Source organism: Gobio gobio (genome assembly GCF_949357685.1).
Source record: "Gobio gobio genome assembly, chromosome: 10".
In the NCBI taxonomy this organism is placed as follows: domain Eukaryota; kingdom Metazoa; phylum Chordata; class Actinopteri; order Cypriniformes; family Gobionidae; genus Gobio; species Gobio gobio.
In genome coordinates, this window is record NC_137116.1 from 7,056,051 (window position 1) to 7,073,813 (window position 17,763).

Sequence of the window (17,763 nt, forward strand, 5' to 3'; positions counted from 1 at the left end):
TATTATTCAAACTATGCGGTTATAAAATCTTAACAGTCTCTTCTGATTCACTTCTAGTGGAGGTCATAGATGACGACCGAATCATGGCTACATTTCCTCCTCGACAACTATTTAAAATGAGCAAGCAATGGTGCAAAAGTGACATGTTTAATATGATAACATGGGCATTGGTTATCTAAGTTTCCAGCCACATAACTCATGCAAATCTCCACCAGAACTTGGCAGTTTAGTGAACATTCACAATGTATTGATGATGATTTGGCTGGCACTATAATTGTGACATTTTGTGAATGTTGCAATGATTTTAATGCACTTTAATTGACCATTATTTTGCTCAAGACAGAGATGCATCTGGTTGAAACTTTAGTACACTGTAAAAAAGATATATATTTTCTCGAAGTTGTGAATAAAACAGATTGTTAGAGTTACAAGAAAATACTATTTCTGCCTTTATACTTCAAAATGTACATTTTAATCAGTGTGTTACTTACCTTGTGGTATTTGTGAAATTTACTAGCAAATTCTGATTGAAAATGACCATTTCAGCATTGCATTTTTCGCATGTCAACACTGTAAGTACCTTCTTATTTCCATGCTAAAGTGCGCAGATGAATGAATGCTTTTTAAAAGGATGTTCTCAATGATCGTTGTGCTGCTTCGTAGCTATAATAAACAAGAGTGGTCTTCAATAGAGTGGGAAATGGGCTCTCCATGCTGTCCTGGCCCCTTTTGATGGACTGTTGCTTACCTTAAAAGCAGAATCCATCCATCAGTCCTGGTCAGACCTTGGAATCTCTCAATTGTTCAGTTAAACCTTTGCCCCGTCTCATAGAAGCTCACACGCATCTCCATCCGTCCTTCCTTACTAATAGTTCTTTTGTGCACAAGAGTGTGTTAAGAGGCCCGTGAGCTCGGCCGTAATAAGGCCATGTTGCCATGGAAATGTGTGCATTGTGGCAGGTTGACCTTTGACTGGGTTTTTAGTGTTTTCAGGCAATGAATGGAAGTGCAAGGAGGGCGCGCAGGTCACAATAGACGCCGGAGAGCAGCAGAGCCCTGTCAAAGGCACTTAACTTCACTCGGCCAAAGACTCGGGGATACTTCAAGCATGGCAGCCATTACTAGATACATACTTCAGATACGCCAACCTGTTGATGGTGACCTCAAGCCAAACACTTGGAGTCTATAGTTGTAATTTGCCTAGCTTTAGCGTTCGCCATGGATTTCATTCATTCATAAAAGGACAGGAAGGGAATTGTCAAAAATGTGGCAAATGGTGCTCATGTGATGCAGCTTGAATCTGCCAGTTCCTATGCAAGTCCCTAATTCCTGTCATGTCTCCACAAGTGGCAAAACGGGAAATTAGATGGAGTGCACCACCATCTTGGTGCACATTCATCCAGATTTTCACTTAGAAACAGACGCTTGCTATATTCAAAATACTTTCTTGCAGTGTCTCATATAGTTTTGCGTTTGGCACACGGTTTGAATACAGACTGCGTCTCAAAACCTATTGAGCTGCCCACCTAGATTGAGTTTTGTAGGTTCCCAAAGTTGTAAAGGCAACTACAAAATGCAGAAATGCAGTCAAGGAAGGAAATTACACTTTTCTCCTGACTGTGTCAGCTTGCAATGGGACTATGGGGAGTTTGCAACTAATATGAAATCGGTCAGTCTTAATGATTATGTATCATCTTAAGTAACAAATGTAATTTATTTAAAATAATAATCATTTTTATATTAAAGTATGAAGTTCATGTGCTAAATCTAAAGAGGCAGATCATTTAAAAACAGTGTAACTGATGTATTCTGTAACCTGCAGTCAGTAATTAGTTTGGTTCTCAAATTGATGACGCAAACATTTTTGGGCCCTATCAAATCCATTCGATTTTTCTCCCCAAATTCTGTGTTTTCCAGTTAAAATTTTCTGGATTTGTTTTTAATTATTTAATTAAATTGTAATAATAAAAAATGGTGGTAATCAAATGAATGCATAAAATATATATTATAAATTAATATAATATAATCAAATGAAATTGAACAAATCCTTTTCAACAATTTGCTGTATTATTTAAAATATGGACCAAAAATTTTGATATTCCTTACATGCTGTTTCGATACCACAAGGAGAACGACCACATATATACCGTCACACACATAATTTTTTATTTATTATTTGGGTAATTTTGTTGCAATAACTTGCACACAAAGCAGGGAGGCTTTATTCGAATCGTTGAATTTAATTTACAAAAAAAAGACAAATAAATACATTAGAATAAAGAGACAAATGAAATAAACATGGCTTTAAGTTTTTCAGGTGGGACCTACAGTAGTATTGAGGTAAGAAATACTGCAGAAATGAAAGTAGGCTGATCAAAAGTAAAATACCACTGATTAATGCTTACCATTAAAGTTACAACAGTTATTCAGTCAAGATCAGGGAGTCATTTTCTTTGTCGCTTGTTCTTTGATCAACATGACCGACATCAGCAGGTTTATTAGGCTGCTGTCACTTTAAGAGCTTAATGCACAGATCCAATATACAGTTACACAACATGCGTTTTCTCTCAACTATTTACGATCCAAAACTGTTTACCTGAAAAGTCGGCAAGATGTATTTCACTGCAATAAACCACAGAAAATAACTATTTGGTGCTCGTGAGCTACCAGCTACCAGAGCGCCACTTATTTAGATCAGTGGTGTGAACGTGAAACCTTTGGGACTGACTAAAATTATGCACAATACTAGCACTGTGAATGAGACTAGGAGACGGGTGTGTATCAAACTGTGAATTCGCCGGCAGAGAGAAGAGAGAGTGAGAACGCGCCGCTGGTATATTTGTATCGATACTGCAGAAAAAGAGTATTGGAATTGTTTCATATATTTAAGTATCAATATTTTTGACAACACTACTACATACCGCAGTTTGGCGCCAGAAAGTGCAATGTGAAAACAGGCCTGCGGAGACCAGGAGAAGAGGGTGGAATCATTTTGGGGTTCTGACAATCAGTCGGACAGAGTAAGAAAACTATGTGTGGAAAGCGCAAAAAAAGCCTCATTGAAATGTTTCGTCTAGCCACGCTGGTAAACAACTCCAATGGCCAAAACAAACATACCTGCATGCCGAGCGGACTCACTAATGTGGCAGAGTTTGGGATTCTGTTAGTGTTGAAGGAAATCGCTCTGGGATGTTGATCTATAGGCATTAAGACCAGTGATTTTTATTATCAACCTTATACCTAGCGTGCCAGCAAGCTATCTGGTTTCCTCGTCTTTGAATGCCGGGCTCATTTACCCAAATCGCTATCATTGCTCAAGTTTAATCTCTGAAGTTTGGTTGCATTCCACATGATCTGACAAAGCATTGTGTGCTGATCTAGTGCCGCTTCAGTTCCGCCCAGTTTCACTGATAGTTAATCTCTCCTTCCAATTAGCATGATTGTATCTTGTTTGCTTAAGAATGATTTATATAATCGTTTAATTACCCACAACACACTTAAACAAAGGAGCCCGGTTTGAAGCAGGCGGCCGTTCTCGCCTCTTTTGTGTGCGGTCTGTGGTAAGCGCTGATTGTGTGGTCAGGTTGGACTAACAGTAGTTGTGTAAATGACTAGTATTAAGCTGATGGCATGTTCTGACAATAGGCCATCGTGTGGGGCAGGACGGTGTGTGTGTGTTATCAGCGCTGGGCTGCTCAGATAGAGAGATGTGATTAACACTTTAACACACCGGCCACAGGGAGGCCCATTTGGGTTCATCAGGGGGTCCTAAATAAGTACAGGCCACACGCTGGGTGATTGGCATGATCCGCCAGAGCTGAGGGCATGTGTGGAGTTCAGCCGTGGTTATGAGTAGGATCGCTTTCTGTGCTGAATATAAATATTCTATTATTTTTTAAGGTATAATAGTGGAATTATACCATACAACTGTGGTTACTTAGTTCTCTAGATCATTTGATTTTGATAAACATCTACTTGCACTACTGTTCAAAAGTTTGGGGTTCGAAAAGTCTCTATTGCTCACTAAGGTGGGATTTATTTGATCAAAATACAGTAAAAATTGTGAAATATTATTATAATATAAGGGAACCGTTTTCTATGTGAATATATAGTAAAATGTAATTTATTCCTGTGATCAAAGCTGAATTTTCAGCATCATTTACTCCAGTCTTCAGTGTCACATGATCCTTCACAAATCACTCATATGATGATTTGATGCTCAAGAAACATTTTTGATTATTATCAATGTTGAAAACTGTTTTCTGTGGAAACCGTGATACAGTCTTTGATAAATATATAGTTCCAAAGAACAGCGTATTTGAAATGGAAACCTTTTTTAATATTATAAAAGTCTCTTTAGATCAATTTAATGAATCATTGCTGAATAAAAAGTATTAATTCCTTTGAGAAAAAACGTTTGAACGGTACACTAAAAAAATGGTGTTATATGGCACCATATCTTAACAGATTCTGTAAATGGTAGCGTTGCTATATAGCACCTAGTCATTCCAAAGCACCTAGATTTCCCCTATGATTACGAGCCAAAGAACCACTTTAAGTGCTATATTGCACCATATATTTTTTCAGAGTGTAGTGTAAGTTTGTTTATGGTTTGATATTACCAAAATTTTATGTAAATTCTGTTTGCTTTTTAAAATAAGCTGATTTTTGTTAGTTATTGAGTTTAGAAGTACAAACAAAACGGTGTATAACCAGCTAAACATTTTCTTAGTTTTTGTATATCTTTATTTTTTCTCTTAATTGTGCTATTGAAATAAACTTGCCCTGCTTGTCACTTACCTAGCCACTATTGTCATGTATTATAAAAATGTAAATTTGTGCATTAGAAAGCTAAAATTATTAAAGGGTGATGGTAAAGCAGATTCCATCATCACCCAGGCTTTTAGACTTAACTTTTTAGCCTAAAAACTTTCTAAAGCGAGCGGCACAGATCTCGAGCGAGCAATTGAAAGCATGTCAGCCCCTCATTACCTCGACAGCGGAGCTGTAAGTTTGTCAGGCCGATTCTATTTGGGTGCTGTTGGCAGCCGCCGCGCTTTCCCTCAGTAACAAATGTCCCTCACATCTGCCTCACAGCATCCCTGGCAGCGCTGCCTCGTCTCCTCCGAGCTGACAAAGCCTCCTGGCCCCCCGTTCGTGTCTCTCTCCATGAAAGGAGGCGAACAATTGGACTCTGGCGCTGGCACCTAGTGGGCCCTAGAGCATATGCCATATTCTCTCTGTTCACCAAACCAAAGGGCCCGGTGCTTGGCTTTTCTCTGGAACATTCTCCGCCACCTTTTGTCGCATCTGTGTTCTCCCTCTCATTAGGAGAGCGTTCGACTGATGTTCGCTCTGAGCGTTGGAGGCCGAGGCAGAGAGCTGGAAGACAATTAGAGAAATGGATCAGATAGCTGGAGGATGACGGCCTATGAGAGGCCTAGTTTTAAAGTTGAGAGACTCTATGTAGGATGAGGAAACGGGACCCACTACTCGGAGTCTGTGCAGCTTGGCGGGAAAGTTTTAGGCACAATGTAGGGTCTCTAATCCGACGGAAAATGTTCCAGCATCCAAATGCATCGGAATGTTTGATTCAGCTTAGAAACTAAATGCAAAGTCAGCAACAGTTTTTCACATTTGTAATAATGATGACGATAAATAATATTAACCATAGTAAATGCATTTGTTTTTATATAGTAGATTTTAAAACTCAAGTTTGCTTTGCAGAGCCAAAAAACACAACACAAAGTTTATTATGATATAAAAAATAAATATCACTATAAACAATTCTTCACATGTAACACAGATATTCAAATAATTTATAGATTTAAAGATAACAACTTGTTTTATTTAATGATTGATTAATTTATAATAATAATAACTGTAGTAAATATATTTGATTTTTATATTGTAGATTTTAAACTCAAGCTTGCTTTACAGAGCCAAAAAATGTATATGTATAATATAATAAATTATAATCACTATAAACAATTCCTTGACCTTGTAATATACTTTGTGTAACAGATATTCAATAAATAATTACATTTATGATGATGATAATAATATTAAAATAACAGTAGTAAATGCATTTTATTTTAATATAAATGTAATATAAAAATTATTAATTCTATTCACTACAAACAATTCTTCCACCTAGTAATATAGTTTGTTTAGCATATTCAGTAAATAATTAATTTAATTGTTAATTTTTGAATGTTTTGAATGTAATGCACAAATTGTTTTGAATAGTTTGTGTAACAGATATTCAGTAAATAATTACATTTGTGATAATGATTATAGTAATATTAATAAAATAACAGTAGTAAATACATTTGATTTTATAGATACAAATTCAAGCTTGCTTTCCAGAGCCATAATATAATGTAATGTAAAAAATATTTTATATAAAAATGAATAATTATAATCACAATGAACAATTCTCCCACCTTGTAATATAGTTTTTGTAACTGTGTATACATTTTTAAAGCCAGAACTGTCCATTTTATAACATTTTAGTTGTGTAATAGAAACGTTGCCTGTTGTTTGTGGCTACTGTATATTGCTAGATTTTTCCTCAAGGTCGTGTTAAAATCACGCTTATATGGTCTCAATGCAGTGGTTGACACATGTTTGCGGTGCTCCTCCTTCGCTCTCCTCTTCTGAATCGCTATTTGGTGCCAGGTCTGTCTTGTTTTAAGCACAACTCAAGGGCACCTGCAACACATTAGCTCAGCGCCTGAAGTGTACTGTAAAATGTAATTGGCAAATTGAGTTTATGTGTGTGTTTCCAGTCTCATGTCATTGTAAACACTTATTACAGGATTGCAGCGCAGAAACGCTCCACTTTCTCGTTCCGCCCAAAGCACTTTTCCGATTGTAAGCAGCCTTGTCTTTAGGAGCTGAATTCTGCTGACCAGCAAGAGAGGCCTTTTTTTCTCTCTCTGGGCCAACTTGAGGACAGTTTTAGTAGGCCAGGGTCTGACCACAGCGGCACCAGTGTTTGGATAGAGCTGAAGTGCTAAATGGACAGGATGCCAGTGTGCTACAGCGACAGGAATTGTGTTGGGCTGAGGTGTTGAAAATGACTGAAAAGCCCCAAAAAGGAGAAAATAAATAATTTTAGTTGAAGATGGGAGTGAACTTGTGATGTTGGGTGGTGAAGGGTTTCCTCATCTTGTCTGGACAAGCCTTGGTCTCTACTCTCTAATTAACATTAATATTAATTTGTGTGTAGCCTACATTACAATAACTGTCCTGGTTGAAGTGCAGCATTTATGCAGAAAAAGCAAGCTTTCTAGAGCGAAAATGTTGCCTATAAATAGTGTTGCGCACCTTCTTATCAAACCTTTTGCTTGTGAACTAATGTGGTCGGAACCAAATTTACTGGACTGCACTCTCTGGAAATTCTCTCAAGCGGAGCACTTCTACATTTTACGCCATTTTTCGTCCAAGACGCGCCCGTGGCGGTGTAAACACAGTTAGAGGTGACCGTGTCACAGTTAGAGGTGACCGTGTCACAGTTAGGGTTGCAAAGGGGCAGAAAGTTTCCAGTTCATTTCCGGAAACTTTTCATTGGGCTGCCATTGTTGTTTCGCGGGCTATGTGACGTCCGAGCAAGTAACTGGGAGTACATCGATCTAGCATGAGTTCACGGGTTTGACTGACATTCCAGTGCACTTTCACGGGTAGAAGGTTGAAAAAACACGGGTTACGGGTTGTCTGGAATGCAGCATTAATCTGGGGAAATTTGGAAATATTCCTATTTGGAAACTTAACAGGAATTTATGGGAATTAATTGGAAATCTATATAAACTGTATCATATACAAGCATAAATATAAGCATTTTATTTCATAAGCAGACATGTTAGTTATTTTTTGCATTTGTTTTGCATATTGATATATTTTCCAATTAATTACTTCTAATTTAGTACATTTTTATTGCAGCAATTGTTATGAATGTTATTTATTTCAGTGTCACATGATCCTTCAGAAATCATTCTAATATGCTCATTTGATACATTGATAATCAATGTTGGAAACAGTTTTGCTGCTTATTTAAAACATTTCTATTTTAAATAAATGCTGTTCTTTTTAACTTTTTATTCATCAAAGAATCCTGAGAAAAGCATCACCGGTTATAAAAAAATATTTAGCAGCACAGCTGTTTCCAACATTGATAATAAATCATATTAGTTATTTCTGAAGGGTGCGTGCGTGCGTGCGTGTGTGTGTGTACGTGTGTACGTGCAGGGTACAAATTCAACTTAAAGTGCATTAAATCTGGTTGTTTGACCAAAATTATGCTGCAAGTTTTTTTTCCAACTACATTTAAGTTTCCTGTTATAGGCTAACCTGTAATTTAGCAAAATTCCAGTTTATTCCCATTAATTCCTGTATATATTCCCGTTAATTCCCATGCCACTTCTCTGTTTTACAATTTAATCAAATTCCATTGGACTGAGGCCCTGTCTACACCAGGTGACATTTAAGATCCGCTCACAAGTAGACGAGGGACACACATTCCCGTTTACACCTGGTGTTTTGATCCGTCATTTTGATCAACTTTCAACCACTTCTGTCCTGATTTCTTCGAGGGGAGGGTATATGGGCGACCTAATGGATAAAATAAGTGGATAAATTGGAGAAAATAAGCTTTATATCTTATTTTATAAATCCATTTATATATATTTAAGATATTTGAAAAGCATATGCAAATATTACGTTTTAAAAATGACCAAGTAACATTTAGTTTTTTTTAATTACTATTACAAATTTGAAAATGTCACCTATGGAAATCTTAAATTTAAAAACAATCAAATTTTAATTTTTTTATTTTCTTTTTTTATTTACCATTACATAATTGAAAGTCACTTATGAAATTACATTTTAAAAATGACCAGATTTTACAGGTTAAAAAAATATTTATTTATTCATTCGTTCGTTTGTTTGTTTAATATATTTCAAAATATTATGTATCATGGAAATCTTACATTTTAAAAATGACCACATTTTACATGTTAAACATTTGTTTGATTGATTGAAAATGTCACTATGGAAATGGTAATAAATAGTAATAATAATAATAATTAAAAATATATATATTTGTCTTTACAGTTTTCTTTCACAAAACCATATGTTTTTATGATTAAGAATGTAGCATTTCATTTTTGAATCATTGTAAAGTCTTGTTTAAAGCTCTGGTAATGATCGGAGACCGATCTAGGGACCTTTACTGGAACGAGGCATCTTTACTGGAAGCCGTTGTAATGTTAACAATACTTTTTATGACTTAATATGTAGATCTGTGCGTTTATATCTTGGCCTGGACTCCTGTAGTGGGATAATACATGACCAAGTAAAGAGCGTAATAATGGATGCCTTCTGTTTCTCTTTAGCTCTTTATTCCTTCTCTAGCATCGGTTTAGGGATGTGTGTGTGTGTGTGTGTGTGTGTGTGTGTGTGGCAGGGGATAGTAGGGGAGATGACTGATGTCGACCCCAAGAATTTCCTCTCTTGTGGATGGGAATGAGGGGCCCAACCTGCCCCCCCGAGTCACCCAGCTGTCAGGAAACAATACCCTTGGCCTGTTCAGACAAAACCCATTCCTGAAAGTGTTTTTTTCTTTCTCTGTCACTCCCGCTCCCTCCCCTCTTCCTTTTGTGCTATAATGTCTTTTCCATTTTTAACCATAGCCGTGTAAACTTCCTTCCTATGATCACTCTGTTTAAAAGCAAGGTCGAAGATGTAAAAGTGGACCGGACCCCACATTCATTTATTAGTGGCACGGATGAGGCTTTGCTTTTCCGGCTGGATTTGTGGTCATGAGCGACATCATCCAAGACCATGACCAGTTTATTGAATTCAATGATCATATTTACATCATATTAACATGATGTGGCATGTTTATTTGTGCTTAAAATCACAGCAGGTGGACTGGAGAGTTTGTCTTGAACAAGTCAGATGCTGATTGCATAAACAATGTGGATAATTCGCCAATTAGCATTAAGAAACACAATTGGTTTGATTTTAAGAGAGGCCATCATCCAACCAGTGTGCAGCATGCTGTCCTTGATAACTCCAGTGCTTTTGTATTTGTAAATATGGAACTTTGAGACTCAGACCTTTTCGGCGATATGTGTTTTGTCAAGATTAGAAAAGATTTTGGTTTATAAAGTAGTTCAAATAAATGTTGTAATATGAAACCTGACACTGCCCACAAGGGGAGGAGCCTGCTAGAAGAATTTTGAGTACCTTTTCCATGGTAACGCAACATCCAATTTCAAAAATGTTTTCAAAGGAAGAATTTTGAGTTCGTAAGCTTTCGTATTGATTCCTAATTTATGATGATTTGTTGTGTGATATGAAAAAAAGGCGACAAAAAAAGCACCAAGCGTCCTGCTGACAGTTAAGGGGTCAAGAGCATTTTTTTTATTAGGGTTGAATGATATATCACACCATTTTGGGTATTTTCCAAATATATATATTTTTTATGCATTATTTATTTATTTATTTATTAACTTATTATATTTAGACAAAATGGTTTAGAATTTTTTTATCAGTTATGAGATTTATCAGAAAATTTATAATTTCAATGTTGCCGTTTCTCTTCTGGCTCTATTAATTTCTAAAATAAATAATTTTCTGTAGTGTACACTGTAAAGTCGTAAGATTACTGAAGTACGTTTTACAAGAAAATATTATTTCAGTCTTTCTAATTCAAAATATTGTACGTTACATGCCATTTCCTTTAATTATATGTGAAATTTACTAGCAGTTTCGGAGTGAAAGTTGAGTCCTACAGTTTTTTTTCAGTGTACCTTTAGGAGCAGGAACAGGCGTTAAGAAAGCAAACAGGATCAGTTTTGATTTCCTGCTGACTTTAATGCGCTCTGCTCGAACACTCGTACGAGAATATTAGCTCCGACTAAATGTGTTTTAATGAATTTTAAATTCTTGAGCAGCCTAAAGAAATCTGTGCACATGAAGATCTGCTGTATCCGGCAGTTAAAATCTGATATACAAACCAGATGTCTGAACTGAACTCCACTGAGACTTCAGCTCTGACCGTAAGACCAAATGGAGCAAAACAAGAAGATCTGAACACAACCTCTGCATTCATCACAATGCGCATTGTGCATTAGTGGTTATCAGCGCACCTGTTTGGCCCACGGTGGAATAGACACAGGCCACACGAAGAGAGCGGGATAGTTTGGTGGTTGAAGTGATACAGGGAGAGGTCAAAAGTGCAGGGCTATTCACTTGAGCATTATAGATGTGGCTGTGTTTTTACCACGGTCCAGTTTTCCCACCTCTCTCCATGGGATTTCCTCTCAGCTGTCCCCTATACGACACACACACACACACACACATACATACACACACACACACACACATACATACACTCCCTCGATAGACTCCCACAGCTGGGCTCTGGGAGGAACACTTTCTCCGACAAACACAGATTTCACACTCTCACTCTCTCTCCGTTACACACACACACACACACACACACTCTCTCTCTCGTACAAGATACAGACACAGGTGTCTGCCAGAAGAACTGCTCTCCGCTGACCATTCGACTTATTTATGACCCTCTGAGAGGCAGATCTCATGCTGGAAGATTCTGTTAAGTCTCTTTTCAATTTGACATTTGTTTCACTCATTCAATCACAGTTAGTCATCAGGAAAAAAAACCTGTCTAGACACACACAAAGACACAAGACTGCTCTGTTTTAAAAGGTGCTTTTGTAAACGGGTCTGACAAAACGTGTTGGTTGACTTTGCCACCCACTGAGGTGAAGTTTCTGCACCTGTTTTCTGCCAAAGCTTTTCCATTGGACTTTAAAGTCACCATGAAGTCAAAATGGACAATTCTTTTTATGGAATATTGCAGTATTTATTATGAATGATTTAGCCGTGCACATCATTATTGTTTGAAATTCATGTTCCTGGTATCCTTGAATCAGAATAACTTCCCCTCCCTCTCAGCGACGTCTGTTCTCTGATGACGAGGGCGGGGCAACCGGCTGCTCACATGAGATCCACCAATAGAAAACCACAACCATCCAATCAATTCCTCACAGACAAAATCAAGCCCCACCCTACATTTATTCTTGTTTGTGAAGCAGTTGCACTCAGAAACACGGCACAAGAGGGAAGAAAAGATGAACGAAACTTCCGTTTCATGTTGACTTTAAAAGAAAAATGTGAATTAAAACACAGTATTGGTGTCTAATCTGTGTTTTTTCGTTGTTTTTCACAGTATTTGCAGATGAAATGGCCTCTTCTGGATGTTCCAGGCACAGCAGCACTCAAAGACTCACGATCACCTACTCCAGGACACTTAGTGAGTATCTCACAAGTATACACACACACACATGCAAACATACAGCGGCAACAGAAAGTATTTACACTTTGCATCAGATGGAAAAATCTAAAACTAACAGGCATTTATTGGACAGACTGATGGCACAAATGCACTTCAAGCATTTCACAAAAATTAAGTTTGTTTTGAATAATGCACCAATGGATATACTGTTTGAAAATAAGACGCACAATGCAGCACTTTCTGATTCTAGTGAATGTTCACCCCAAAAGGAAAATTGTCATTATTTAATTCACATTCATGTCGTTCCAAACCCACAAGACTTTCATTCATCTTTGAAATGAAACAAATGAAGATGATGAATCACGATGAGGATGAATCTCAAATGAAGATGTTTTTAATATTCTCTCATCTAATGAAAGCCCAAAATGTAAAGCTTCAAAAAGTTCATGAAGGCATGTGTGAAGTAGGTGTGTGCGATATTGACAAAAAAATTCTATCTTCATATTTTCTAGGATTTTATTGATAACGATAATCGGACAATATTTTATGGAAATGTTTTACCTTTATAAAGCCATTTCTAACCTAACTAATATATATGCATCATCTTTGTTACATTTAATCAATAAATTCAATTCTAATAATGACACAATAGGGCTTTTACCAATCAAATTAAATCTGTATCAACATAATTCATCTTAACTATATTAAATGATATAAATATAAAATACACACAGGGTCATTTTTGCTGCCTTATCTTGAATTTTGGGGACATTTTAGCATTTTACTGGAGTAAATTACGCAGTGAAAGCATGCACTCTAGATGCATAAGCTGCATTTTCTTACTGGTCTTATAGTGAATGATTCATCCGTGCATGTTTTTAGTTCTTTCCCCCTCATATTCTTTCATCAAAATGTCATGCCCAAAATTCTTCCTGTGATGTCTTCCTTCTCTTTATTGACCTATACAAGGCCGTGCTGCAATTAAGCCAATCGCATTCAGATGTATTTTTCTGTACCGAATCTCTGAGATGTTTTTAATCGGTGTTGTCAGGTAATCTTTATCGACACATAAAGGCTACCTGAGCTTGTATTGATTTGTGTAACTGATGTGGACGGCCATGCAAAGTGATTGATAGTGCTGTTGTTTGGCATGCACTAAAAACAGGCAACGAATTAAAAAGCCCACTGCTTCCTACCTACAAAGTATTTGAAAACAAAACGTATTCAATTTCTACATGGTCACTTAAAGTCAAGTTTTTAATCAAGTCTTAAAATCAATTTTGGTTGCCTGCAGGTACACTGCAAGTAATGAAAGCTATATTTCCAAAATGATTCTGGCTCAAACCAGAATGTGTGCTACATCTATGCCACTCCTTAGTGTGCAGTGATCGCTGTCGGATAACAACAAGCTTCCCTGTTGGCCAGATCTGTGTGAATCCAGTCAGGCTGGTTGGATGTCAAGAAGGTTTGCATCATGTGGTAGTTTGTGTCCTCGGCTGACGTGTGTGGTTTGATTCACCTCTGGTAAGCTGATGAGAGGTGATAAATTTAACCAGAGCGTTACATTCTGTGGTGGAGCATGTTGTGTATATGTCAGGATGAAACATGCAAACACACAACATTAACCTCAGATATAGAGTCAGGCGGACTGACCCGTACTAAACCGGTTTAAATGTAGAGTGTGGCGGAAGAGTGACTTTGCACAATTCGTTTTTCAAGTGTGACTTGTGTGGCCACCATACATTTAAAAATATGTGAATCAAAGTCTCATGACATTTTAAACAATTTGATTATTCCTCTATCTGATGAAATTGCATGACTAAATACAGTAATGAGAACCTAATGACCAGTTATGTCCATCCTTTAAAGAACAGTTCAGCTACTATTAGTGAAATCTCCCTCTTACCGGGAGACATAATAAATTATAAATACTGAAGGATGACTGACAATGACTCTTTGGCAGCCAGAGGGCATTGAGTGTGTGTTTGTTTCAGTCTCCACTGGCCCGGTTCAGACTCGCTTTGTCCCAATAACCCCTGAACTCTCTCTAACCTCTGAAGGACCATGGGATTGTCCTTAAAAACACAGCATGCCTTGTCTCACCACCCAGCCGGGCCATTAGGCCTTTATTGTATTTACTTAATATAACGTTATAAAATGCATGCAGGGAATCGTGTAGATGGGTAATGGCAATCCAATTAGCTGTACTTGAACAGCCAGTATTGAGGATTTGATGAGAAAACGGTCTTCGTTCCTCCACCCTGACGCCCCTCTGGCCCTTTATTGGCGTACAGCTGAAGTGAAGGGATTTGCTTAACCTTGGCGTTGGCTAGAGGATTGTTTGAGAACAACATCTGATCTTGAACGTCAGACTCGATGAGGGGAATTTGCGTCAGAGTGAGAAGAGGGTGACTGAAGGGTTAGCTCAGGTGCGTCTTCAAGGTTTTTATTTATAGAGGAGAATGGCGCCATGAATACGACCTGCGCTGGTGAGCGAAAACTATCACCAAACAACAAGTGTCCACTGCATACCTGAAAAATATCACACGTGTTATACTAAAGACAGAGCTCGGTTCTAATGCGATACGTGTGTTTCCATCTTATTGATCATAGGTTGACTTTTTTTTTCATCATTATTGAAATTGTTCGCTTATTCAGCAAAGAAAAATAGATTATTACATTTATATTCTGATGTGGGTTTTTAATGGCTAAAATATGTAATACATTGTCACAATCTATGGAGGCACATGTCTGCCTCAGTAAAAAAACGAAAAAAGGCAAATGTGACTTTTTGTAGTTGACTTTTTCTTGGAATTGCAACTATTTTGTCGTAATTGTAAGAATTTCTTGTAATTGTGACTAACTTGCATTTTCTTGTAATAGCAACTTTATACCCCATAGTTGTGACTATTTCTCATAATTGTTACTTTATAATTCACATATGCAAATTACAAGTGCAATAATAAGACATTAAGTTGCAGTTGTGAGAAATTATGTGAAAGTTGCAATTACAGGAACCTGTCGCAATTGTAAGAATTTCTTGTAATTGTGACAAACTCACAATTTCTTGTAGTAGTAACTTTATATCTAAAAGTTGCGACTATTTCTCATAATTGTTACTTTATATATCACGTGCAAATTATAAGTGCAATTATAGGAAATTAAGTTGCAGATATGAGAGAAATTACGCAAAAGTTGTGATTTACAGGAAAGTCCCAATTGTAAGAATTTCTTGTAATTGTGACTAACTCGCATTTGCTTGCAATAGCAAATTTATATCTAAAATGTACAACTATTTCTCATAATGAATACTTTTTAAATCACGTATGCAAATTACAAGTGCAATAATAAGACATTAATTTGCAGTTATGAGAAATTATTTGAAATTTGCAATTACAGGAACCTGTCGTAAATGTAACTTGCATTTTCTTGTAATAGCAACTTTATATCTCACAGTTGTGAGTATTTTTTGTAATTGTGACTTCATATCTTTTGTGACTTTCTGATTTTAAACACAATTACCTGTTTTATTCTTATGATCTGAGAAAGAAACGAGTGTTGACTTGTTTTGTGGTTATCAGACAGGCAACATAGGTTTATATCTAGCTTGCATCATTTCCTGATCCTGTCCACCCTTCCAGAAAATGTATGATTGACCTCTAAATCCTGAAAATTGTACAAAACAAAAGAGTTGGATTAAACAAACAGGACAATCCGCCGTTAGTATTCATCCTTTTATTTCTTTCCCAATCCCACATCCTCCCACAAACACACTCGCACGCTAAGCTTTGTCAGATTGAGCCCATAAGGTCACTATGCTAATGTGTTATTCTGTTCACTACAGAGCGTTCAATAATTCAGGAGACAGGTTTGCTTGGTATTCTGCTGCACCACCTTTAGTGTGTGTGTCTGTGTGAATACAACAGGGCCCTCACTGTTTAGTGTGTGTCAGCATGTGATAAGCTAGGGCAGTTGATTAAGTTAGCGTAGTGGCGAGGCCTCAGATGGGAAAGCTTTGTGGCTTGAGGATTGGGATCCATATTGTACACAACCAACCGCCGATTGTGTGGGAGTTTTTCAGTACGACACAGTAGAGAATTGTGAGAACAGTCGTACATTTCCATGATCCCTCTGTCTCACTGGAGTCCCATCCAGAAAAAGACACCGAGATGTCAGCGACATGTAAAAATATATCTTTTACATCAAATCAAGCCACTTTTTTTTCAAATTCTGCTGTGAAGCAGTTCTAAAAAAGACAATAGTGTCATTATTCAGCTGAAGTCAGCTCAGTGTTGATTCAGTTCAATATCTGTGTAAAGTTCAGTGATTATGAAACAAGTTCAATTCAGCTGTAATCAGCTCTACAGAAGACAAAAGTGTTATTCAGCCCGAGTCAGAGTGTTGATTCAGTTCAGCCAAATAGGGTTCAAATAGGCTGGATTTAAAGGTCATTCTGAGGGTCTCATCCCATGGCATATTGGTCCATGACTTTAAGCCGTGATGCTCATGGTTCGAATCTGCCTTCTTTCCTCATCAAAACAATGACTGAAAATAACAATTTCAACATCTACTGACAGCCTTGTCAATTAATACTTTTTAGTTTTCATTTCTGTTTGGGAATTAGTATTTAAATTTCCCCAATTAAACATTTTACAGAGTATTTTTAGTATTACAGCAGCTACACACGCAGAAACAAAATATAAAGTCAACTTAAGCATTTTGTGTATGTGTGTTCCTGCTTAACCATATTTTGGGGATAACAATATTGAGCTAAATCTGATAATCTCCCAAAAACTGTATAAAAAATAAAGGGTCTCTCTCTGTGTACTAGCATTTAAATGCATGTAATTTTGGTAATTAAATCTAAAATTGCACTGTTGACCGTTCCTTTACACCTCCACCCACCCTTAAACCTACCCATACCAACAAAAACCTGTCCCTAACCGTACCCGTATCCCACCTCAATAGCAGCACAAGTGTTTTGCAATATGCAAAGTGCTTAGTAGTTGTCAACACACAATATAAAGTGTGACCAAGTTTCTTAAATGTACAAAAATGCAGAAATGTTTCTGTTAGGTTAAAGTATTTATAAATAGCTGCATATAAAAACAATAGAAGTCTATGCAATGTCCCCATTTATGTGTGTGTGTCTGTGTCTCTCTCTCTAAATGCTGATGTCATGTTCTGCCCACTCTTGCATCCGCTTCCTGCATTGGTGATAAACAAGCCTCGGCTATCCCAGCATGCCATGCATTCTCCTTTTTTCCTTTTCTTTTTCTTTCCTCCTTTTTTGAAAGGACTCCACAAAGACTCAGAACCTCCCACTGGAAAAGAGAGAGCAACACACACACACACGGGACTCAGGAGGTTGTTTGGTTTGTTGGTAACTCTTGTACCCAGGGGCTGTTTGCCTACTAATTTATCTCAGATGTGAA

General features: G+C 37.2%; 1 protein-coding gene across 1 annotated transcript in view; it reads left to right on the plus strand.

Annotated features, from left to right (window-relative positions):
• tcf7l1b (transcription factor 7 like 1b) overlaps window positions 1–17,763 on the plus strand; it is a 71,828-nt gene that overhangs the window by 37,440 nt on the left and 16,625 nt on the right. Inside the window, exon 4 of the mRNA XM_079827853.1 lies at window positions 12,263–12,346. Coding sequence (XP_079683979.1) covers window positions 12,263–12,346 — 84 coding nt within the window. The remainder of the gene's footprint in view (window positions 1–12,262; window positions 12,347–17,763) is intronic.